Source organism: Pyxicephalus adspersus, chromosome 8 (assembly GCF_032062135.1).
Source record: "Pyxicephalus adspersus chromosome 8, UCB_Pads_2.0, whole genome shotgun sequence".
NCBI classification, from domain to species: Eukaryota; Metazoa; Chordata; class Amphibia; order Anura; family Pyxicephalidae; genus Pyxicephalus; species Pyxicephalus adspersus.
In genome coordinates this window covers 51,367,511-51,389,976 of record NC_092865.1, presented here as the reverse complement: position 1 = coordinate 51,389,976, position 22,466 = coordinate 51,367,511, and the positions used below count along the sequence as shown (strand labels likewise).

The following is a 22,466-nucleotide window of genomic DNA, read 5'->3' as shown; positions in this document are numbered from 1 at the left end:
TGGAACAGGAGTACAGGGGAAATATTCCAATGGGATCACTTGTTCCAGCAACAAGAGTAGATTCAGAAAGGCTTCCTCTTACCTCCAGTTGTTTCTCTAGGACAGTGTTTTTTGACCATGGTTCGGTGGAATTCTAGGGTTCCTCCAGAGTTTGACAGGGGTTCCTTGAGCAGTTTGTGCCCTTCACGTTGGTTTAGGTGGCACCAATGATCTTTTGCCTATTTTTAAGGTTGACATTCTTTCTAGTGGCCAGCATGTAGGAGCCGTTCGTCCCAATGACCACCAAGCTAATGTATTGTTAGCTGTGGATATAGTAAGTATGGCAAGGGTTCTCAAAGACCTGCAAATTATTTTTTGAAGGGTTCCCCCATGTTAAAGTTGAGAAAGACTTTCCTAAGACAACAAACTAAAATTACACATCAATCGCTATCAGCTATCTATGATATTTGGCCCCTAGTCCACCATGTTACCCCTGCTGTCCATGTGGTCATAATGCTATCAGTAGGGCCTTTAGCGACTCCCACAGGTGATGACATCATCAAGCTTCCTACCTCCCGCACCTGTTGGCGCTCCAACTTATTCTTGCCAGTCAACCAACTGGGGACAACACGAGGCGATTCCAGCATAGTTGATGGCTGAATTTTGTTAGTTTGCCATAGGAAACACCTACACTCCTCCATTAACTTCTTGAAAACAGACGTTTCAGTGACCCAGTTAGAACGCAACAGAAAAACTTCAGGTTTGCTTTTTTGTCCCCTCAAGCAGTGCAGTGTTTTAATTAATCCTGAAATACAGCTCATAGAATGTTCATTTATAATGCATGAGTTTGATACATCCTGTTTAATATGTTATAAATAGCATTTTCTCATGTCATCCTTCTCTAATCCATTGGAAAGTATACACCCCCCCCATGCATGCCGCCTTCTGCATGAACCACTGTAGACGTTGCCTCCCCTCCCCACCATACAACGAACATCTACAGAACTGCGAGTAAGTTACATTTAAAATCCCTTCGAGATGAATTTTTGCTGCTGGAAGACGTGGTTTATCCAGTCTGTGTTGTGGCATGCCAGGCTGCTGCTGGTAAGGGAGAGAACTGCCCTGCTGGAAGGAAGCTGATGAAATCTCTTTGAAGTCCAGACTTTGGAGATGATGGCAGGAGCTAAGAGTAGGAGATGTAAGAAAGAATCTGCGCTGCTTCATTGGGATAGCCATTCTGTGCTGCACTGCTGAATTCACAAGGATTACAGGAGCGGCTGAGCAGCAACAGGGTTTATATGGATAGAAGGCTGAATGGCAGCTGCTGCTAACAATATATTGCTATATTGCAAAATACCACAAAGTTGTTGGTTTCTAAAACTGACACCTAACAACCTTGGGAGTATTGCAACTTATTTAAAGGTTCACTCAATACACATCTCTCATTTGAGTTTCTGATAAATGCTGGAGAGTTTAAGAGCAACTCCACCTTTACCCAGTAGTTATACTTTTCAGCCAGTCGTGTGATTTACATAACCTTTCCCACACTGGTCAGCTGGAAAGAATGCTCTGCTGCTTCCTAGTTTTTCTTCTGTTAAGTTGACATTGGTGATAATGCTGATTTATGATCCTTGGAACAAGCAGGCGGTGCAGGTTAGACACAGGAAGCTGCGTTGCTTAAACAGGAAATACGTTTGCCACCTATTTGACAGTGACTAATGCACAAGATGTGCAGAATTAAATATTACATTTACCACTGATTGGTAAAGCTAAAACATGTCTATAAAAACAGTATTTAATGGATTCATTTTAAAACATCCAACACATTTTGTTATGTCTGCAAGGGTCTGATGATGTATTTTTATTTCTCAGACCAACTCCTTATTGCCATACATTATCAGTCATACCAGGGGGATTGGGCACTGGTACATTATCTGTGAGTTGGTATGACATATCAGAGGGATTGGGCACTGGTACATTATCAGAGGGATTGGGCACTGGTACATTGTCTGTGAGTTGGTATGACATATAGGAGGGATTGGACACTGGTATATTATTTGTTAGATGGTATAACGTAGCGGAGGCAAGGATACTGGTACATTATCTGTGAGTGGGTATTACATAGCAGAGGGATTGTACACTGATACATTATCTGCAAGTTGTTAATCCACAGGAGAGGGATTGGGTACTAGGTCATTACCTGTAAATAGTTAGGACATAGCAGAGAGCTTGTACACTTCTACATTATCTGTGAGTTGTTAAGCACAGCAGAGGAATTGGGCATTGATACGTTATCTTTCGGTTAGTATGACATAGCAGAGGGATTGGGCACTGGTATGGTATTTGTGGGTTGGTATGACATAGCAGAGGGCAAGGGCACTGGTACATTATCTGTGTGTCAGTATGACATAGCAGAGGAATTGTGCATTGGTACAATTTTTTGTAAGTTGGTTTGACATAGCAGAAGGATTGAGCACTGGTGCATTATCTGTGAGTCCATGTGACATAAGAGAGGGATATCGCACCGGTACATTATCTGTAAGTTGGTATGATTTAGCAGAGGGATTGAGCACCAGTGCATTATCTGTAAGTTAGTTTGGCATAGCAGAAGGATTGGGCACTGGTACATTATTATTAAAGGTTTATTGAGGTGTATCACTAAGGCCCCATACAGACTTTCCAAGGGTTTGTATGATGGTAACAATGCAGGAGCAAAATTTGACAGACACTTGTGACCTTAAACAAGGGTATTATTTTAATGAAAACTACAGATTTAAGACAATCACAACTTTTGAAATAACGTACCTGCTTAAAGCCTATATAAAATTTTAGCGATTGGGATAAGATTGATATTACGTACTGGCAAACATGGCTTCGTCCAGCTATCAATAAGGGGTTAAGTTAATTACTCCCATCCATTTCCCCTACTTTTACGTAAATCTAGAAACGATTTTTAGGCTTACTACCGAAACTGATTAGCATCTGTCTTGGAACCTTTTTTCATATTTGCTTCTTAATTTCACACCCTGATTATAGCCTTGCCTTTTGACTTTGACACATGTCATTGCCAGGGAAACATAAAGAACTGGGGAGGGCTCTTCAAACAATATAATTATTCCTCATTCCTTTGTCAAGCCATTTCAAATGCTCTTTGCGCGTCTCTCATGAGTCCTATCAAACAGGCCCGGGCCGCGTGCTCCGCTGGAGATAGACGCGCGGACGAGGCGCTCATTTCCATGCGGCTCTTTCAAGGCGCCTGCCTTCTCCCGCAGCCTCTGTGTAATAAATTGGAATGGCTTTATCTGTCTTTGGACAGGGATAGGCGGCACCGAGCCCGCTGCCTGCCCTGAATATGAAAGCCACGATACCTTTTAGGCTGAGCATTCAGGCCACATAGCTGTGTTCATTGGCTTAGATATCAACACAAATCATCTTGTTTCTTCTACCTGGCATGCTCGGCCTTGATGCTTGAGTGAGCGCCTGTGACTGCTTGACTAAAATGCCCCTGACATCAAAGTTACGGTACCCAAAACATATTTATTTAGTTGTATCTGGTAAAGAGAGAACGAGACATCACAGCCAGTTTTATACCATTCTTCTGTAGGAATAAGCAAATATTGAAACCCAGCAACTAAAATGTCACCAGCATCAACATGTAATGTTGCTTCAAAAGTCACAGTAAAGACTGAAGCCCACTTTTCTTGAAAAATAACAGAAGTGGTAAGGTAATAGGTTTTTCACCCACTTCACATGCCAGGAGCATGTTGGTATCTGGCTGCAGGGCATTGTGTAGAAGTCAGATTAAGGTATTCCCTCTCTCATTTCCTTCCCCCTTTTCTGTTTCTCCTTTCCTTCTCTCCATTTCATTCTGCCCTCTTTTTTTCCTTCTTTACTTCCTACTCTCCCTGCATTTATATTCTTCCTTTTCTCCCTCCTTTCCGTCTTTCCTCTTTTCTCTCCTTCCTGTCCCTTACTTATTTCTTCCTACCTTTCCTCCCTGAATTTCACTTTCACTTCCTTTCTTCTCTTCCTTTTCTGCTCCCTTACCTTTTTTCTTGTTCCCTCTTTCCTACTGGTTTTCCCTGCCTTGCTTTCCTTCCTTGTCATACAATTAAGTAGTTCACTGATAAGGCCATACACCATGAAGAATACAATTTAGCACACACAAATCCTAACAACAAAAAAGATCACACCGCCCATGTTACAGTCCTATTAAATAAAGGAAAATGGAGAAAAATCTTTTCATTTGACTAACAATTGAAAGCAATGAGAAATTCTGAATGCAGCTGATATGAAACCATCAGCTCTCACATTTCCCTCATCTAACCATCACATGTAAAATATAATTTTGTGCACAAAACCTTTGCGGCAAACTAAATCAGTAAAATCATCATTAGCCTTTTGATACTAAGTACAAGTGGATGTTTCAGCACCTATTACTCAGCCATGGCCCATTGACCTCACCATGAACAATCATGAACTAAGATGCCATGAAGTCATTGCCAGAGATCATGTAGGCAGGAAAAGGCTGATCACTGAGATGTAACAAAAAAAAAATAGGCTAAAAATACTATTAAATGAAAGGTAATTGTTTATGATGTATAGTGCATTCACAAACAAAATTTCATTTAGTTTCATGTTTGAAATAGCCAAACGGTTTATTAAACCTGTGTATTATACCATGCTTGCTCAGTTGAGTATTACACAGATCTGTTCGGTTATATCAGCGCTTATTGAGGTTTCATTGTGTCTTTGTTACCGCTAGCTATTGTTCCCCAGACCTCTCACTCTCTGTATTGTGTAGTCTGGTGGCAGCTGTCCCCTGTTCAATTCTGCTCTGTCAGGGGCCTCGCTGGGCTGTAATAGCACAGATCTGATTGTGCGAAGGCCGAGGTTAGCTGGACTAGTAATTAAGTAAATGGGAGGGGGAGGGGAGGGTCACGCAGCAAAAATGTCAATCACAAGGCAAGCCATTGAATAGAAATGCATTATGCAAAGTGCCCGGAGGAAAAGTATGTTTTTTTTTTCTTTTTTTTTAATTTCGGTTCAACATGAACTTCTTCTCTCGCATTGTTCATTCATCCACTTTGCAGATGAATACTGAAACAGTCAGGTTTTATATAGGCAGACTAGACATTTGCCCAGGGGCAGCACTCTTTAGGGGTGACACAAACATTATTTGGTGATAATGGTATTCATTTGGGAAATTTATGAAAGCCTAAAACAACTGTATGGGGGTCTGGCATCTGTACTAACTGCCGGGTTTTTCAGAAAAATAACCTGGTTCATAATCTAAAAACTTGTTGCTATCTTACACCACACAGTGTCTACTTTCACTAAAACCTGAACCTCTTTAACTTTACACCATGCCAAAGGACTTTGTGGCTTCATTATTGATCCTATTTTGGGTATTGTCCCCAGTTTGACTTGAGTTTCCCTTTGTGCCATTCCTACTCCACATCCTCCTTCCCCTTTCCTCTGATCAATTCCATGTCCTTCTGTTGTTCCTATCTGTGTTACATCACCACCTTTTTGTTTCACCTTTATTCCACCATTCACCTAGGTGCTTAAGTTTTTTCCTGCAGAGGATCCCTTACAGCAAAAGACTCCCTACTTATCATGCTCCTAACTAAAATAACTTTTCTTCACGATTCCATTACATCCATCACTCGCTTTTGTTTTTTTTTCTTTTCTTTAATTTTGGTTTGACGTGAACCCTTTTTCTTGCATTGTTCATTCATCCACTTTGATAATTCAACAAATACAGTTGGATATGCCTTGCAGGCAGGTGGTTTGTACAATCCTTGCATTGACGTTATTTATATTATGTCCTTGAAAAGCAACCAATGGGGTCCAACATGACCGAGTTTTGTAATAATATGTATGTGGAATAAGCAGACTTTCACATGTTGCATGTTTTTATTTTTTCCTGCTAAAACCTTAACTAAAAACAGAAATAGAAAACAAAATCCAACATGTCTCCCCCACAGAGCTAGCCAGGCATTCATACTTCCCCGTTATTAAAGACCAGCAAGCATGCTGTCTGTCCCCCTGACTGTTCTGATGCCATCCAACAAACCTTAAAGCATTGGGCCTGACCCCAGTTTCTGGTTTTTGGTGCGTGAGCAAAGGTACACTACAACATGTTGATTTGCATCAGACCTAAGGTGATACATAAGCTTCTTTGTTTGCTGACAATGTCTCCTGGGGATTGGGGGCTGCCTATATACCCCTTACCATCTTCTATAGGGGTCAGGAAGGTGGCTGCTGTCTCCCCAGTGGACTGTTTTTAAGGTTTCTGCGACCTAAGAAGTTTAACGTGCAGAACAAATGAACAAACCAGTATTCTTTCTTTTTTTTTTTTTTTTTACACTTATATCTACCTTTCTACCCTCCATGTTCCAGTGTTTGACGATGACCATCAGCATCTCATCCATCATTGCCAGCTAGGAAGAAGGGAAGAACAAGTTTTCCTCTTTCCTTGCTCAAAATCGTCTGAAAACCTAGGAGGTTCCTACCACTCTTACAGTTTTAAAGTGGTCCCACTTAGCAAATTCATGCTACAGGCAGGTGGTCATTGCTGAAAGGGAGACAGGCAATGCCCCTTCTGCAATAACTGTTTTTACCTGCCTGATCACTGCCCAGCTATAAAAATTTGTTTGCCAGGGAAACCCGGAATTCCTGGCTTCCATTGGACGTTCTGGGAATGGATGAACTCCCGCACGACTTATGTCATCCTGGTATGACCAAGATGGACGGAGATCGTAAGGAGGAAGAAGAAAAGAAGGAACATGACAGTGCCCTGTGATGGAGTGGGGATAGGTAGGATGGGTTTATTTCCACTTTGAGTGGGGAATTTTAAAAAAAGGAGTTTCCTGTGACCCCTCTGACCATATTTGGATTAATACCATTACCGCCATAGGTAATGGGTGAGATCATTCGTTTCTAATAGACCCCAATGGGTATCCACACAAAAACCAAACACCAATGATCCTCATCACACCACAAACATACACCAGTAAACTCATGCAATGCTTTGCAATGTGCAGTGTAAAAAATATGTGAATAGACCCTCAATCTTGTACTCTACACATCTCAACTCAATAAAAAAAATCTCTTGCCGTCCAACTTACCAACATTCAGGACATAAATTTCATACTGAGAGCTCCAAGGGCCGCAGAGATACCTGTGGGGTGTTTGATTGGTTTACACATCTGCTTTAAATAGTTTATATTGTTGCTGACCAATAATGATTGATGCAGTTGTTCTGACCGGAGAGGTCCCCCTTGATCATCAATAAGCCTGAAAGAGATGCCATTTAATCAATAGCAGCTTTGCCACTGAGGGGTGGAAATAAATATTGACGAGCAGCTCCGCGCATCTTAAAGGGCAGAATGTTTGGTATCAAGACTGCAAGATTAAATTGGGTTTTATTAAGATTCCACATCAGACATAGAAACTCAAACACTGCAGACCGAATCTTCGTAAAGGCTCAGTCCTTTTTAATTAGTTCAAAGAAGGAAACATCACCTTCAGCTTTGCTCCTTCTTTTTAAATTGATAACTTTGCAGGCCTTTGATAAGACAAAAATAGATTAGCGTACAGATGCGGCATTGAAGGAGTTAGCTTCTTCTGGTAAAACTTCATCAATCGGATTATATATGCAGAGTCTGTGCCCTGTTATCCTTGGCTAGCATTGTAAATTACAGAAATAGAAAAGTATACCCGGAGGGGCGATGTACACTGTGTGTAGCGCAGCATTTCTGAAGGCAGCGAGATCCAGGCGCATTCAATGAAATATTCCACCTAGATATCAATCATTTGGGCTGTTGATAGCATTGGTTGTCTCTTAGATATGAGGGTCTATGTATTGAGATGAAGAGTTAAATTTTAGTTTTTTTTTTTTTTTTTTACATAAAAGAATATTTAGCATCAGAAGAAAACGTTTTTTGCTACCTTAACCCAGCATGATGCATTATTTTCATTTGAGGGAAGCTGGAGAATAATTTTTCTTCAAGGTGATTGCGTTCTTCTCGATAGTACCTTCTTTCACTGTGTACTTTTTATCTTCATTTTAAGATCTCAATGCCAACCAGGAGCTGCAAAGGCAGAATTGTATCATACATAACAGAGAGATTAAATAAAAACACTCCGGGTCTATTTACATCTGATCTATGTTGGCTGTAATATACTATAGACAGCAAGGCGCTGCAGTGTAACACAGAGCACGTACATATGAAAAAAGGGCCTTGTGACCTTAATTCCTTGATATGTATTGAGGAGCTTATAGCCCAACTTTGTAATATATACCCTCAATTCTCTTCCACCTATGGAATTTCTTCTAGGACAAAGGCCCCGATTTAATAAAGCTCTCCAAGGCTGGATAGAATACACTTTCATCAGTGTAGTTGAGTGATCCAGCAAACCTGGAAAGGATCTTGTCCAGAGTTGAAAACATTTGCTAACAAATTGCAAATGACTTTTAGGAAATCCGTTCCAGGTTTGCTGGATCCCCCAGCTGATGAAAGTGTATCCTCTCCAGCCTTGGAGAGCTTTAATAAATCAGGCCCAATGTCCAACTCCAAAATCTACATATGGTCGCCACATTGAATTTGGTTCATGATTAAAGTGACCAACCCCACGCTTTTCATATTACCTGTTGTCTTTATACACCTTCTTTCTTCTTTTTTCACCTTCTTTAATCTCCTTTCCAGACTTGGGTTGGTTTAGGCCTACGTTCCTTTTACAGGAGAAATAGGTCCACCCCATTATCAAGACTGCCAAATGCTCTTGTTTTTTCTTACCTAGGGAAGACATTATTATAATCGTGGACACTCTGCTATTTAAGGATCATAACACCACTCTACAAATCTTTCTAGAGTACACATTCACATTACTCAATGTGTAAATCATCAGTTCAGAGTACAATTCTTTTTTTTTTCCATAGGGGTGTATTGATAGTCTATTTATAATGATTGTGTTGCTATAATGCCATAAAGTAGTCTGGTATTACTCGTGCATTCATTCCTCCCTGATGTGTATCTACATTTTCATGCATGTGTTGGGAAAATGGCATGGAGGAAGCCTAGGAAGAATGTGGCCATATAGGAAGGAACATGGTAGAGCTGGGTGGAAGGTGGATTCAGAGATCTGCAGAGGCGTGTTGTAGAAGAGTGCAGTGGTGGATGTAAATAAAAATGGGCCCCCCAGGCCTGCCCCACGACTGTCAATTCATCCTACCCATCAAGATGTCCCACTTGTGACTGTGTGTGAGTATGATAGAACAGCGGCAAACTTGTTCCAGTGCTTGGCTGAATTGTCTGGTCCCTCTGTTAATACAGCTTTGAAAGAGCTCTGCAAAGGGGGAGTTCTTAAAAAGTTGGCTTGCCCCATGTGGATTGCAATTAATACCACAGGTCTGACCTTTGCTGTAGGGGCCCCTATTGGCTGAGGAGGGCCTGGCACACTTTGCACTGTCCTATGTCTGCCCCTGGGAGAGTGTTTTTGGAGGGTAGGATAGTGCAAGAGAATTGTGTTGAATTGAAGATATAAAAAGTAAGAGTGTGTTGGTAGATCTCACTTAATGTATAACTGAACCTTTAGGGGACCAGTTGGCAGATTTGGGTTGGCACAGTTCATTCCATAACTGGTGAAAAGTCAAAACCCTTGAAAGATTTGTAGCCCGTCTTTATGCCATGGCTTTCCCTGATTTTCATTTACAGAGCACACATTTTAAACTTGTTGTACCTGATCGTAAAACATCTCCAACTACATTTGAAATCCATGAATAGAAACATAAAAAAATACCAAAAAAATCTTGTGTCTTTCTTTGTAGCGTAGTATAGAAATTTAGAACAAACACCCCACAGCTGGACCCGCTGCTTGCATGATAAAATGTATGGATTATAGCGCCGGACTCGTGTGTCATGCTTCTGTGAATATCGCTTTGTTGTTGTGTTCATTGAGGCCTTTTCTCATTTTTCTTGCCGACACCTGAAAGAAAATCAATGCCTCCAAGTCCGGGAGGAGCTGGTGGACTCTGGTATTTAGCAGAAGAATAGTTTTATATTTTCTTTCTTATGATGAATAACTGAGCAAAAATGACATCTGAATTCTACTTTTTCCAGTAGAATTTTTTCTTTTTCTCTTTTGGCATTTAACTATGATTTGTTTCAAAATCTTCTTTGTTGTCTGCGGAGCCAAGCTGAAAAAAAGAGGTGTTCAAATCGGCAGTCCACAATGTTATATTCCTGATTTTAATTTGTTTTCCTGTGTTTTTCATGTGTATATCCCCTGTAAATACATTTTAAAATAGTGTTCAAATAGATCGCAAAGGGCAAGAAATGAAGGAAGTTACCTTTAGCAAGATAAGTTCTTCCATATTAGTCTCTTGTTACCACCATTCCCTGTTAGCAAAAAAAAACACCCAGTGCCCACCCCCCATAATGTAGTGCACAGGATTTGGGTGACTCATCAGGTCAGCTAGGCTGCTCATTGATTTTAGACTGCAGCACATTGTATAGGTACGCTCCAATCACCCTTGGGGCAAGCTCTTGGTGCTCCTTTATCCTATAAGCTTGGTTAATCAACCTGCCTAATCAATTGTTCCCCAGGGCTAGTTGGCCTCCCAGAGACATGAAATGATCACCCAATCCAGTCAAACAAAAGTTTGGGACAGTTTGGTTGGAAAGCAAAAGGCTAAACACCAGCTGGCATGGCTTCAACCAGTGAGTTTCCACTGCAGTAAGGTCTAGATCATTAACACCAAAACCATTTCTTCAGCTTTGTCCTGTTGCCAAAAAGCTCTGTCAAATGTCACTCAATTATAAGGACTTCAGTATTCTGCCCAGAAATGTTTTAAGCTGGGTGGGAAGAAGCTGTAGGTGGGTGGCAGCCCCTGTATTGTGACCCAACTTTTCAGTAACCACCCAAAAACAGCCGGGGGGGGGGGGGGTAACTGCTGAAAAGTGCTGGGGGGGTGCCCAGCTAAAAGGGCCTGGGGAGAGCACTGGACTTCTGCTGCAAGAAATTATATCTCCCCTTGAAAATTCCTCCATATAATCTGCCATTATAATGCCCAATATTAGTGTAGTGGTCAATAGATTAATTTTCCATCATAGAATAAACAAATACATATTCACCTGTGAAAGAAGGACTTTTCCACTGTAGCTTTGTGGTCATTGATAGAGACATCGCCTAGTAAAGGAAAGCTCCTGGCTGAATCCTTCAAGAAGCAAATAAGGATAGAGGATGCTTTACCCAACCAGTGCAAACCCAGAAATATTTTTTCACCTGCCTATAAAATGTTATTGATAACTTTCAAAATTATTTTCTATATCATTCAGGATAATTGTCAACTCAATTTGTTCCATTTTTTTCTTTTTGCAGACGGAATCCACAGTGTGACGGCCCAATGTGTCTTACGTGTTCTGATAATCACTGAGGACATGTTATCCAACAGCATCACTGTCCGCCTGGAGAACATGTCTCAGGAACGCTTTCTTTCTCCTTTGCTGACCAGCTTTTTGGAGGGTGTCTCCACTGTGTTGGCAACCCCTAAAGAAGACATTTTTATCTTTAACATCCAGAACGACACCGATGTGGAAGGATCCATTCTCAATGTCAGCTTTTCTGCTCTTGTACCCCAGGGGGATCGCTCTCAGTTTTTCAGCTCAGAGGACCTTCAGGAACAGCTGTACATGAAGAGGATGACGCTGACCTCTGCCTCCATGCTGCAGGTTCTACCCTTCGATGACAATGTCTGCCTTCGGGAACCCTGTGAAAATTATATGAAGTGTATATCTGTCCTTAAATTTGACAGCTCAGCCCCTTTCATTGCCTCCGAGTCCATCCTTTTCCGCCCTATTCATCCCATCACTGGCCTGCGCTGTCGCTGCCCTCAGGGCTTCACTGGGGATTACTGTGAAATAGAGATAAATCTCTGCTACTCTAACCCATGCCAAAATGGAGGAATGTGCGTCAGAAGGGAAGGAGGGTACACATGTATCTGCAAAGAACGTTTTACAGGTTAGTGCTGTTTTTATCATTTTTACGGTATTATATCTGTGTTTGAAAGCCCTGGGCACCAGGCTTGGGGTCATGTCTTCCTTGTGGTCTGTCTTACCAATTTTATTCTACTTGCACCTGTAATGCACTTTGCCAGCAAGCCCAGCTCTACTTCTCCTTTATTTACTACCAGGATAGGAAGTAAAATGGTTTGCATGGCATAGGTCAGTGTTATGTGACACAAGCTCACCCACCAACAAGTGGAACTAAGCTTGTTGGTGGGTGAGCTTCTGCCATAATCATTATCAAACATACCTCGTGCTGTTGCCCTGTAGTGGTGACAGGTCCAGGACCTGGTTTTGCTACAGGGATGGGTGCCACCATCTTTACTGCCGCCTCCATGGTGGACTTCTGTGCATACACAAGAGTTACATTATCCCTGTGTGTGTTCCTGTGTGTGGTGACACTGCACAGAGCAAAGCTGTAGTCTACAAGGCACATGCACCCTGTAGAACAAAAACATAAAGCAACAATGTGCCAGGGTGTTGGAGACTTTCTTTTTTTAAGTAATACAACGTGCTGGTGTTTTTTTATATTTTCTCGAATTAGTTTCACTTTAAGAGACTAAATGGCTTTGAGAATGCATTTTTGAGAGTCAAAATGTGACCCATTACTTCATAAAAATCCTTAATGGTTTCTAAAGGTTGGATGAATGGCTTCACATCCCAACCTTGGTTAGAACTGCAAGACCAGGATGTGCCAGGTACCCCAGCATCCCTGGGGCTGCTAGGACTGAATTAACTCCCATGTAAATCATCAGGATGTATGTTCAATATGGCAGAAGATCAGAATCAGGTAGAGAGGAAGAAAGAAGGTGCTGCTGCCTGCAAGGGAACGGGAACTGGAGAGTGTATTTAAAAATTTCTATCAGGCAGGTAAAAATATTTTATTGCAGTTGGGACACCCTTCTGCGTTAAGGAACCTGCCTGATTGCATTTTTTTTTATTTAGTTCACACTTCCAGGTCATGTCCCTTCCCCAACCTGTGAATGGGCAGTGAGAATAGATATAGCATACAGATGAAATTATATTTTTGCTCTCTCTTACTATGACCATGCTCTACGTTCGGAATCCTAAATGACTGGCTGCTTGTCACCTCCAGCTCTGGTATACAGGCACTGAAAGAGGCTGAAACCAGATTTAGTTACTTCCACAATATGAAAGTAATCCTTATATAAGTATGAATTAATAGCTGCAATACAAAGCTCAATTTTTTGTGTCATTTTCACATCTGCCTGGAATTCAGCAATAAAAATTAAATGTCAAAATTCTGATATAAGTTTATGCCTCTGGAAATATTACCTTGTCTATGTTAAAAGCCATTTATTTGCGTTCATTTCATATGAGGGTTTGATGTGGTTTTATGGTGGCATTATGAAGATTAATTCTGATATGAAGTGTGCATTGGCTGTGGGGTGCTGTTATGGTCTGCACATTTATTATGTTAGTTTGGTTATACTGTAATTGGGGCAGTAAATCTTTTTCGTGCCTTGTAGGCCTTTGTTGGCTGTTGTGCAGCATAAGAACCTGTAAAAACTTTTCAAGCATTGATTATGACTTTGTTTTGATGCAGCAATGACACCTTTCACTTAGCTCTTAGACGCTTCATTGTGTGATAACTTTTCAGTGCTGCTTCCTTCTCCTCTTTTGTGAAACCCTGCACACTTTGACCACCAGAATGTCTCTGGAGTGTGTAAAAATACAATTTTGCTAACAGGGAAAAAATAACAGAGGTTCTGATACATTGAGCTTAATTATTAAAGATCTCCAAGACTGGAGAAGATAGACTCTTCTGCGAGAACCTGGATCCAGCAACCTCGGAATTATTCTGGTCCAGGATTGAAAGCATTTGCCAACTAATAGCAAAGGATTTTGAGGAAATTATTTCCAGGTTTGCTGGATCACCTATGTTCCTGCCATGATAGTCTATCTTCTCCAGTCTTGGGAAGCATAAAAAATCCGGCTCAATGTAAAAGGCAGAGATAGGGTTTAAAGATCCATAGATCTTTTACTTGCTCATGGTTTTCAGTGCCATCATTGTAGACCAGTGTTTCTTTTTTAACATGGGGAAACCATTGAAATAACTTTCAGGTATTCAAGGAATCCCTTCTATAATTACTATATCCACAGCTCACAGAACATTAGTGTGGTGGTCAGTAGAAAGAATGTGCCTTATATTGCTGGCCAAAAAGATCATTGGTGTCATGTAAACTGACCTGAGAGGCACAGATTGCCCATTGCTCAAGGAATCCCTCCGGAGGAACCCTGTTTAAGAAACACTGATCTGAAAGATTGAAGATATATGGTAAGTGCAAGGTGTCATATACTTGCTCCCTTTGGGGGTATCATAACAGTGCCCTTTACTCACAAAAGAGTGGTCATGATATCAGTGTCTCTCTTCCTCATTGAGGATGACTACTGGTGGAAGAAGATTAGAGGAGGGTGAAGACCTCATGCATATGACTGGTCTCATGACATCTGGACAAAAAACACATAAAATAGGTTACACAGTGGCTCAGTGGTTAGCACTCTGGCCTTTGCAGTACTGGATCCCAGGGTCGATTCTCAGCCAGGACACTATCTGCATGGAGTTTGTGGGTTCTCCCAGTGTTTGCCTGGGTTTCCCCAGTACTCTGGTTTCCTCCCACATTCTAAAAGTATGCAGTTAGGTTAATTGGATTCCCTCAAATTGACCTTAGACTGTGGCAATGACATATGGCTGTGGTAGGGACATTAATATGTGAGCCCCTTTGAGGGACAGCTAGTGACATGACTATGGACATTGTAAAGCACCGCGTAATATGTTGGCGCTATATAAATACTGTGTAATAATAATAATAATAAAAGACCCACAGGGAGACGTTTATGGAGGTCCCACAGGAGGAACATTCAGCTTTAGTGGGGAATTATGTGCTCCATCCACTTACAACATCCCAACATTATATAGCTTTTTTTCATTCATATTTTAGATTTAATGGCAGGAAGCATAGTTTTGTGTCCCTCTGAACACAAAACTATGCCACATGGCAATTCATGTTTCAGCCCAACAACGTCAAGTTGCAGACAAAATATCACTAATTACAACACCGCATTCAATTCATCACTCAATTAGTTCTGATAGCTGTTTGCTTGGCTGCATGAATGGAATTTTTTCTTTTTTTGTTTGCTGTAAATACACATTTGAAAACAGCAGAATGTGTAACCAGGATGTGTATCTAGATTGTGTTCTCTTGAGCCAAGCTCACCAAACAACAAAAATCCTATAGCGGTAGCTATGAAGCTGGTCTCCCCCAGGGAGGCTCAATGCAGACAGATCGCTGACAGTAAAGCCAACAGGTGCCGTAGCGCAATTCTCTCCTGTTTACCCACTATTAGCCTGTTTACCTTTTCTGATGCTGGAGAGTGCACAGAATTCTAAACAGCTCTCTGGGAATTGGTGTGATAGAGAATAGGAAAGCATGACCAAGTCGTGAAATTAATGCATACAGACGTCCTGTATGGATTTGTCGCTGGAAAACAATTGACTGGAGTTTGAGAGAAGCTAATAAAACACCTGAGACTAGTACAAGGGGTTCTTTTTGCCTTGGACCTTAAAGAGACACTGACACTTTGTCCATTTTGGGCAACGTGATGGTATTCATGTACAGGGTGCCCTCATGACCCACAGATTTTTTCTCGAGTGCTCCCCTGCTGGTCCTTCCTCTGTATTAGCCACCTCAAAACGTCATGGTCTTAGCTTTTCTTGGTGCCTAAAAAAAAACGGTGAGATCACTAGGCCTGGGTACTGCATTGTGAGAGGCGGGCATATGCATGTAATTTGCACCTGCAACAAAAGAAGAAGGAGAGGTAAGCAGGTATGGATCAGGGGTGGTTTGACTCAAACACAGATACTTTGACAAAAATAGGCAACGTGATATATCTCTTTATAGACTAGTTAAGGAAAAAAATCCCAATCCCCTCTTCCTGGCACTTCAAAGTATTCTAAGATGATCTACCCAGGTTCTTCATTTAACCTGAATTGGGCATTGCGCCAATGGTATTTGTAAGTCTAATGCAAGTCTCTTAGGAAGCAGGCTGTATCTACTGTTTTATTAAAAAGGCAGCACTGTCACAATAGTACCAATCTACAAAAAATAAATACCCCCTTCTTTTTGCTATATAAAAGCAGGGTGTTCTGCAGTCTTTAGACATAGCTGTGATCAATGTAACTAAGAATAGTGCAGAATAGGCAGAGCGTCAGGGGCTTATCACATAATAAAATGAACGTATCCTTTAAAGCTGAACAGCATCATCATGTTGGAAGATCGTATGCTCCGATGTCAGCTATACTATGATGGCAATGTATGTACAGACCATGGTCACTTATGTATGCATTTACACATTTATTCCCATTGGCTTTTCTGCCAATGGAAATGCCATGTAAGGTCTTTGTGCACTGGTGATTGAATATGTTTCAAGCACAAAAACCAAGTATATTTCACAAATGATTTACATTTACTCTGTATGCACCAAATACTTTTGCAAGCACAAATATTACCTTGTAAAGGTAGCAGTAATTCAATCACTGTGTTGCACATAGCATGAACAGAGAGGGACTCAACAGGCCTACCTACTACAGGCTGCCTGAGAAACTATGGGCACATCCTCAACGGGACAGAAAGCTTTAGAGTGATTCTACCTGAGGATGCCCAAGGGCCACCACATAAATGTGCGATAAATGGTGATCTGTTGCCCAAAAAATAAGTTGGGCACTTTTTTGGAACTATGAAACTCTTTAAGAACTCAAAAAATGTATATGCCTATGCATTTCCCATGTTGTTCAAAAATAAATAAATATATATTTCAGTGTTTAGGCTGTGAGTATGACAATAGGATTTTTTGTATGGAAGTGGAGTAACTGAAGCCCTAATGAGGACTTTTTATAATCCTTATTGGTTATACTGTGTGTATGCAAGTGAGCCTGATTTAAGAGGGTGGGTAAAGTAGGCCCTAAAGGGTGCTTCATTGCCAAGTTGGGCTTTTTTTTGGACTATGACACTTTTTAAGTATGGAATGAATTTGCCCATGTAATGCCCATGTTGTTCCTAAATCACCATGCATGGGGTGTTAATGGACACAAAAAGAGTCATGATTGGGTTGGGTCAAGTTGCTTCTTCACTTGTACATGATTAAGGAATTCCTAAAACCTCAGTCTGTTGGGAACACAATCACGGAGAAAGTCATTACATTTCTACTACTATTCTCCTTGAGAGCTGCGTACCACGTTTTTTTCCTAGAAACACCAAATGTACTTGGGAAAAAGTATTTGGGGTTTTAAAAAGCTTTCTTTTCCTGACCTTAACCTGCTTAAACTCTCTCTTTAACCCTTCTAAAGCAGCCAGCCTCCCCGTCTCTGGATTCCACCGTGTTGTGCTCCACTGACGGCTCCCAGCAGTACGCGGGATTAAAGGAATGTGTTCCTCGTTGCCGAACATTTCCATTTTGATTCCTTGAGGAATGTCTTGTGGTTGAGAAAGATAAAGGATTATTAATTTAAAACCTAGGCTTCTGAGACTGACAGCACAGGCCGTATTAATGTGTTTCTCTTTCCAGTCCTTGCACAGGCAACTTTTCAATTAACTCGTCCGGTGCCACCACTGCTTGGTAGTCTTTATGGGTAGCAGGTAAATTCTGTGTTCCAGGGATGTCATCTCAGAGCTAGGCCTCGTTTCAGAGTTTAGGTTGTCGTAGTTAAGAATGAGGACAATGGGGGAGCATTATTTATAAAAATCTTTAAAGAGGTCTTGTCATCTGTTTATAACCCCTTTCTTACTGTGTGACTGATTTATAGAAGTTCATTGTGCTGGTTCTGGAGCTGTGGAGCTTTGTACATTCAACTCTGCTGCAAGTGGGGTCAGCAGGAGGTCAGCTTTTCTAAAAATCATTATGTACCTGAAGCTGTTTCCTGCCCATTCAGGAGGAGAGCTCTCCCTCGGGCTCATTAGAATAACTGGTGCTTGCAGGTATTGGAGGACGTGATAACTCCTCTCATGCAACACTGCTGGGGTATTTCAGCCAGTGGCCCTTAATATTGTCTCGTGATAGAAAGGCTGATATCACTGCTCACTATTGGCATCCAACAAAAGTTGGATACGACACCAAGTGGGGGGCCCTTTAAATTTAACTTTAAATACAACTTTTTTGTAAATGTATTATTAAAGCTCTCCAAGGCTGGAGACAATACACTTTCATCAATGAAGCTGGGTGATGCAGCAAACTTGGAATGGATCTGGAATTGAAAACATTTGCTAACAAATAGCTAATGACTAATGGCTTTTCTGGATCACCCAGCTTCACTGATGAAAGTGTATCCCGAGCTTTAATAAATAAGGGCCCCTAATGTATAGGTAAAGAATGAAAGACATGGGGGCATCCATATTTGCTAAATACATTTTATTATACACTTCATTGTATACATTGGATTATAATTTACATATTTAGCAAATATGCATGTTACCATGTCTATGATTTTTTACCTGTACATTAGGGGCGCTGGTTGCACATGAATACATTACAAGGCTATTCCCCAATCCTCACCAATATTTGCTTAGCCCCCAAGTATACATTTATAATCTGTACACCCTGATTATTTTTTGAAACATAGGATTTAGAGTTTAAAATTGATAAAATATAAAAAAATCTCTTAAAATAAACTTGAAGGAATATTTAAATGGAGGCCATTACTAATCTGAAAAAAAGCTAGTTGCCTGGCCGTCATGCTGGCACTCCAATTTATTGACCCAGAATACATATGCAGATAGGGAACTTTGACTTTTCTTATCTGCCAGAAGATCGGGGTAATAGCCGAACAACTGGTAATTTTTGACATGGGCCCGCTATGGGAACTTTCATCCCTCCTTTTTCTACATAACAGGTTAACTTTAATATAAAGCAGCGACCTCCCCGCAAGTATAGCTATATATATGTTAGTTTTGGCCTTTTTTTTTTTACCTTTGTGGTATTATAATGAGGCAGAGATGTATAGGTAGGAGATGTGTCACAGATCTGCAGGAGCAAATGTGTAACCCGGTGGAGAATGGAGAGGATGGAAGGGGGTCCCTTGGAGAGGAAGTAGCAGAGTTACTGATGTCCCAATGGACTCAGTGGTGCTCTGTTTTTCATGCAGAAGAGAAAGATTAAACGATTTGTTTCTTCTTGAATCTCTCTTGGCTTTGTGGAGAGAGATACATGTGTCTCCTAGGGGGAAAAGCAGCCTTCCCATTTGTCAGACAGATAACCGATTATCTCATGTGGGCTTAGTAATAAATTATTCTGCTCAGCACCGTATATGGGACAGCATTTAGGATTCGAAGAGGGCTTGTACTGTGGGGATTGTGCCCAAAACATGCCTATATACTCTTTCAATCTCTCCTCTTTCCCCTGCAAAAAAAAAAATACCTAAGGCCACAGTCACATGGTACCTCCAGTCCCAAGTCTTCTCTATTTTTCTATAGCAGCTGTCGCCAACCGGTGGTTCCCGACAAAATGTTGGTGGTCCGAGGCTCTGCCCGGTGTGACCCCCAGCGGGGTCAGGAGAAGGACCGCACTGGCCCGAGCCATTGACCATGCCTCATGTATGATTCGCAAGCTCTGGGCAGTGGGCGAGTTGTGTCTTTGGACACATCCTGCCCCCTCTCCCATCACTTGCGCTCAGACCTGTGATGGGAGAGTGGACGGGTTCTGGCATCATGACGTCACTCTGGTGGGGGAAGTTACTTTCTCTTTGCGTGACATACCACTCCCTGTGGTCTGTGACGTCCAAAAGGTTGGCGACCACTGTTCTATAGGATTCTTCTTGTGGCTGTTTTATTGGCTGCCCAGGTGCTGGGTCCTGTATGGACCTGTACCCATGCCCCCAGAATGTTGCTCTGTAGAGACCAGGACAGTGCATTTAGGTGAGTATATCTTTCTTCAGTTAGGAAATGAAGAGGTGGGGTGGCATTGCTTTTGCTCAAAGATGAGTTTCAGTTTAGATTGCACTGTTCATCTTTATAAATTGGCCGAATTGGGTCTATAATGTCTGGTAATTGGTTGGGTAAAAGAGAGCAAAGGTGGAGGAAGAATAGATCACCATAATGGATGAAGCAAAGAGATCCTGGCACAGCAGGTCCTCAGGTATATCTTTCACTCCACAAAGGTGAACAGTGAACAGCTATAAATGTAGGGTGGTATATGAGCAGTATATATGTATACCAGAATATGAATTCTAGCAAAGACATGAAGGCATGTGCAGCTCGGTGCAGGATGGTGGGATATTCCAGGTATCCCGGCAGAACCATCTCATTACCCAGACCTGGTCAATCAAGATGGCTAAAAATCTGAGAAGCAGGCAACGCTCACCTTTTTGGATGAAAGTCTGCATACGTATGGCAAATCTAAAAAGCCGCCTAGGTTTACACTATAAAATTAAAAAAAAAATGCATCAAACAGTTTTGGGGGAAGGGTTAAGAGAGCTGAATCATAAATCATTTTTCCCTGGCAGTCTGTGGGTTCCCTCTCTTTATATATCCCCTCTGGCTTTATTGGCACAAACCGTGCTGACAGGCCAACATTAATGAAGAAGTGTGCAGCTTTTTTTCCTTCTCGACACAAGAATATATTAACCTGACGGAGGAAAGAAAGAAAAAGGGGAAATCAGCTGAACAAGATGGCTGAGGACTTGTAGGAAAACCACGGCGACAAATCTCCTAAATTCCTGTGCAAAGCCTAATTATTTGAGAGATAAGCTTAGTCGGCAATAATTAACCACGGCTATTTGAAGCCATCTGCAGTTCGGTTAACATTTCGTATCTGGTGTACATATAAAATTTTCTCCTTTGAATACAAAACACTCGTAATGCCAGAGAAGTCAACATAGGAAATCGTATTAATTAACAGGGAAAATGTAATCAGGAACATGATGGGATGCTGCTGTAGCGGATGAGCGAGCCAGTCACACACGTCGGATGACAGAGGCTCCATCTGCCCAAAAAGACCCAATGTATTAAGTGTGCATGCACATACCGTGGTTAGGGGAATGCAGTATTCTCCCCAGATTTAAGCGGGTGGTGGCCCCCAATCTTTCAGTAGCCATTCAAAAACAGCCGAGTGGTTACTGAAAAGTGCTGGCTAAAAGGGGCTGAGCACCTATTCAATTTTTACACAAAACTTTATTGTTGGGTTAAATTTTTCTTTAACCTGATTTGATTGAGAATGAAAATGTTTTTTCTGCCAACATTTCAAAGGCACCTTATTTCCTAAGCCAGATTGTCAAGCTGGAGGTTTTGTCAGGCCTGGATATCTTCTGTCCCACCCAGGCTTCGTTTGAATCTTATCACCCAGACTCAGACCTTAATAGTTATTTATCAGGTTCATGTTCTCATTTCATTCCATGCAGACCTGCTGATGAGCAGAACACAGCGATGTTCAGTGTCAGACACGCAGCGAGTAAAGAATAAGGACAAGATTCTCTGACATTAATTGGAGGTTTTAGCCTTTCCGAAAAACAGCGAGCCATCCCTGTGCTTCGTCAAACATCAGTTCACAAAAGGTGAAGGACATTTGGAGTGAGCTCGGGAACTTGCACTGAGTATTATCTGTTGTAAACAACTCCCATCTGTCCAGAAGAGTAACAATTACCCTTTGGGGAGACCTGAGAAGGGATGGGAAAAATGTGTTGCCCTTTTTAATGGGCCAGTTGTTGCCTTTCCCGCCTCTCCTGTTTTTTACTATGATTGCCAGTGCACCACAAAGGGAGTGGCTGGCCTTGTCTGTGGACAGATAGCTCTGACTGACCACACCCGTTGCATTTAGCCCTGTTCTGTGCATCATGGAGAAGTAAGCCAGGCTTGGGGGCCAGAAGAAGTCATGGTTTCCCAAGGAAGAGAAACCCATGCCTCACAATCCAGTAGAGGAGAATATGAGGGTTGATGGAGCAGGAGGAAGCACAGCCTGGGAGAAAAGCTGCCTGGGCTTTAGGTTTCCAAAAATAATGGTAGCTATGTGCAAGTGAGTAACTATAATTACAGGAGGGGGTCCAGGGACGGGCACCATGGGTTACACCAATGACAGCAATTTTCTAGAGAGCATCCATGTCCAAACTTTTGCTGTGGGGTCCACTGACTTCTACTTACTGTGTTTCTCCGATTATAAGGCATCCCCATCAAATAAGCCACCCCCGATTTTTGCTAAAATATGTAAAATAAGGCACTCACCCGCGAATAAGACATCCTCCGATACCTGATACTGTGTGTGTCTCCTCGATGCTGGCTGCAGTGCAGAGCGAAACTGAAAGTAACAAGCTGGCACATGCGCCCCCGTGATTCTGCACCAGGAAGCAAGCTGCTGATCCCTGCCCTAACGGAGTTACTCGGCCGTACAGTAGAAAAAAAGGTAAGTCAGTGA

The 22,466-nt window shown here is 41.7% G+C and overlaps 1 protein-coding gene across 3 annotated transcripts in view; it reads left to right on the top strand.

Annotated features, from left to right (window-relative positions):
• Positions 1–22,466, top strand: part of CELSR3 (cadherin EGF LAG seven-pass G-type receptor 3) — a 106,057-nt gene that overhangs the window by 19,350 nt on the left and 64,241 nt on the right. For all 3 annotated transcript variants that reach the window (XR_011921988.1, XM_072420579.1, XM_072420578.1), the window contains exon 2: positions 11,368–12,006. Coding sequence is in view for 2 of the 3 variants with exons in the window: in XM_072420579.1 (XP_072276680.1) it covers positions 11,368–12,006 (639 nt within the window). In the remaining variant the exon portion in view is untranslated. The remainder of the gene's footprint in view (positions 1–11,367; positions 12,007–22,466) is intronic.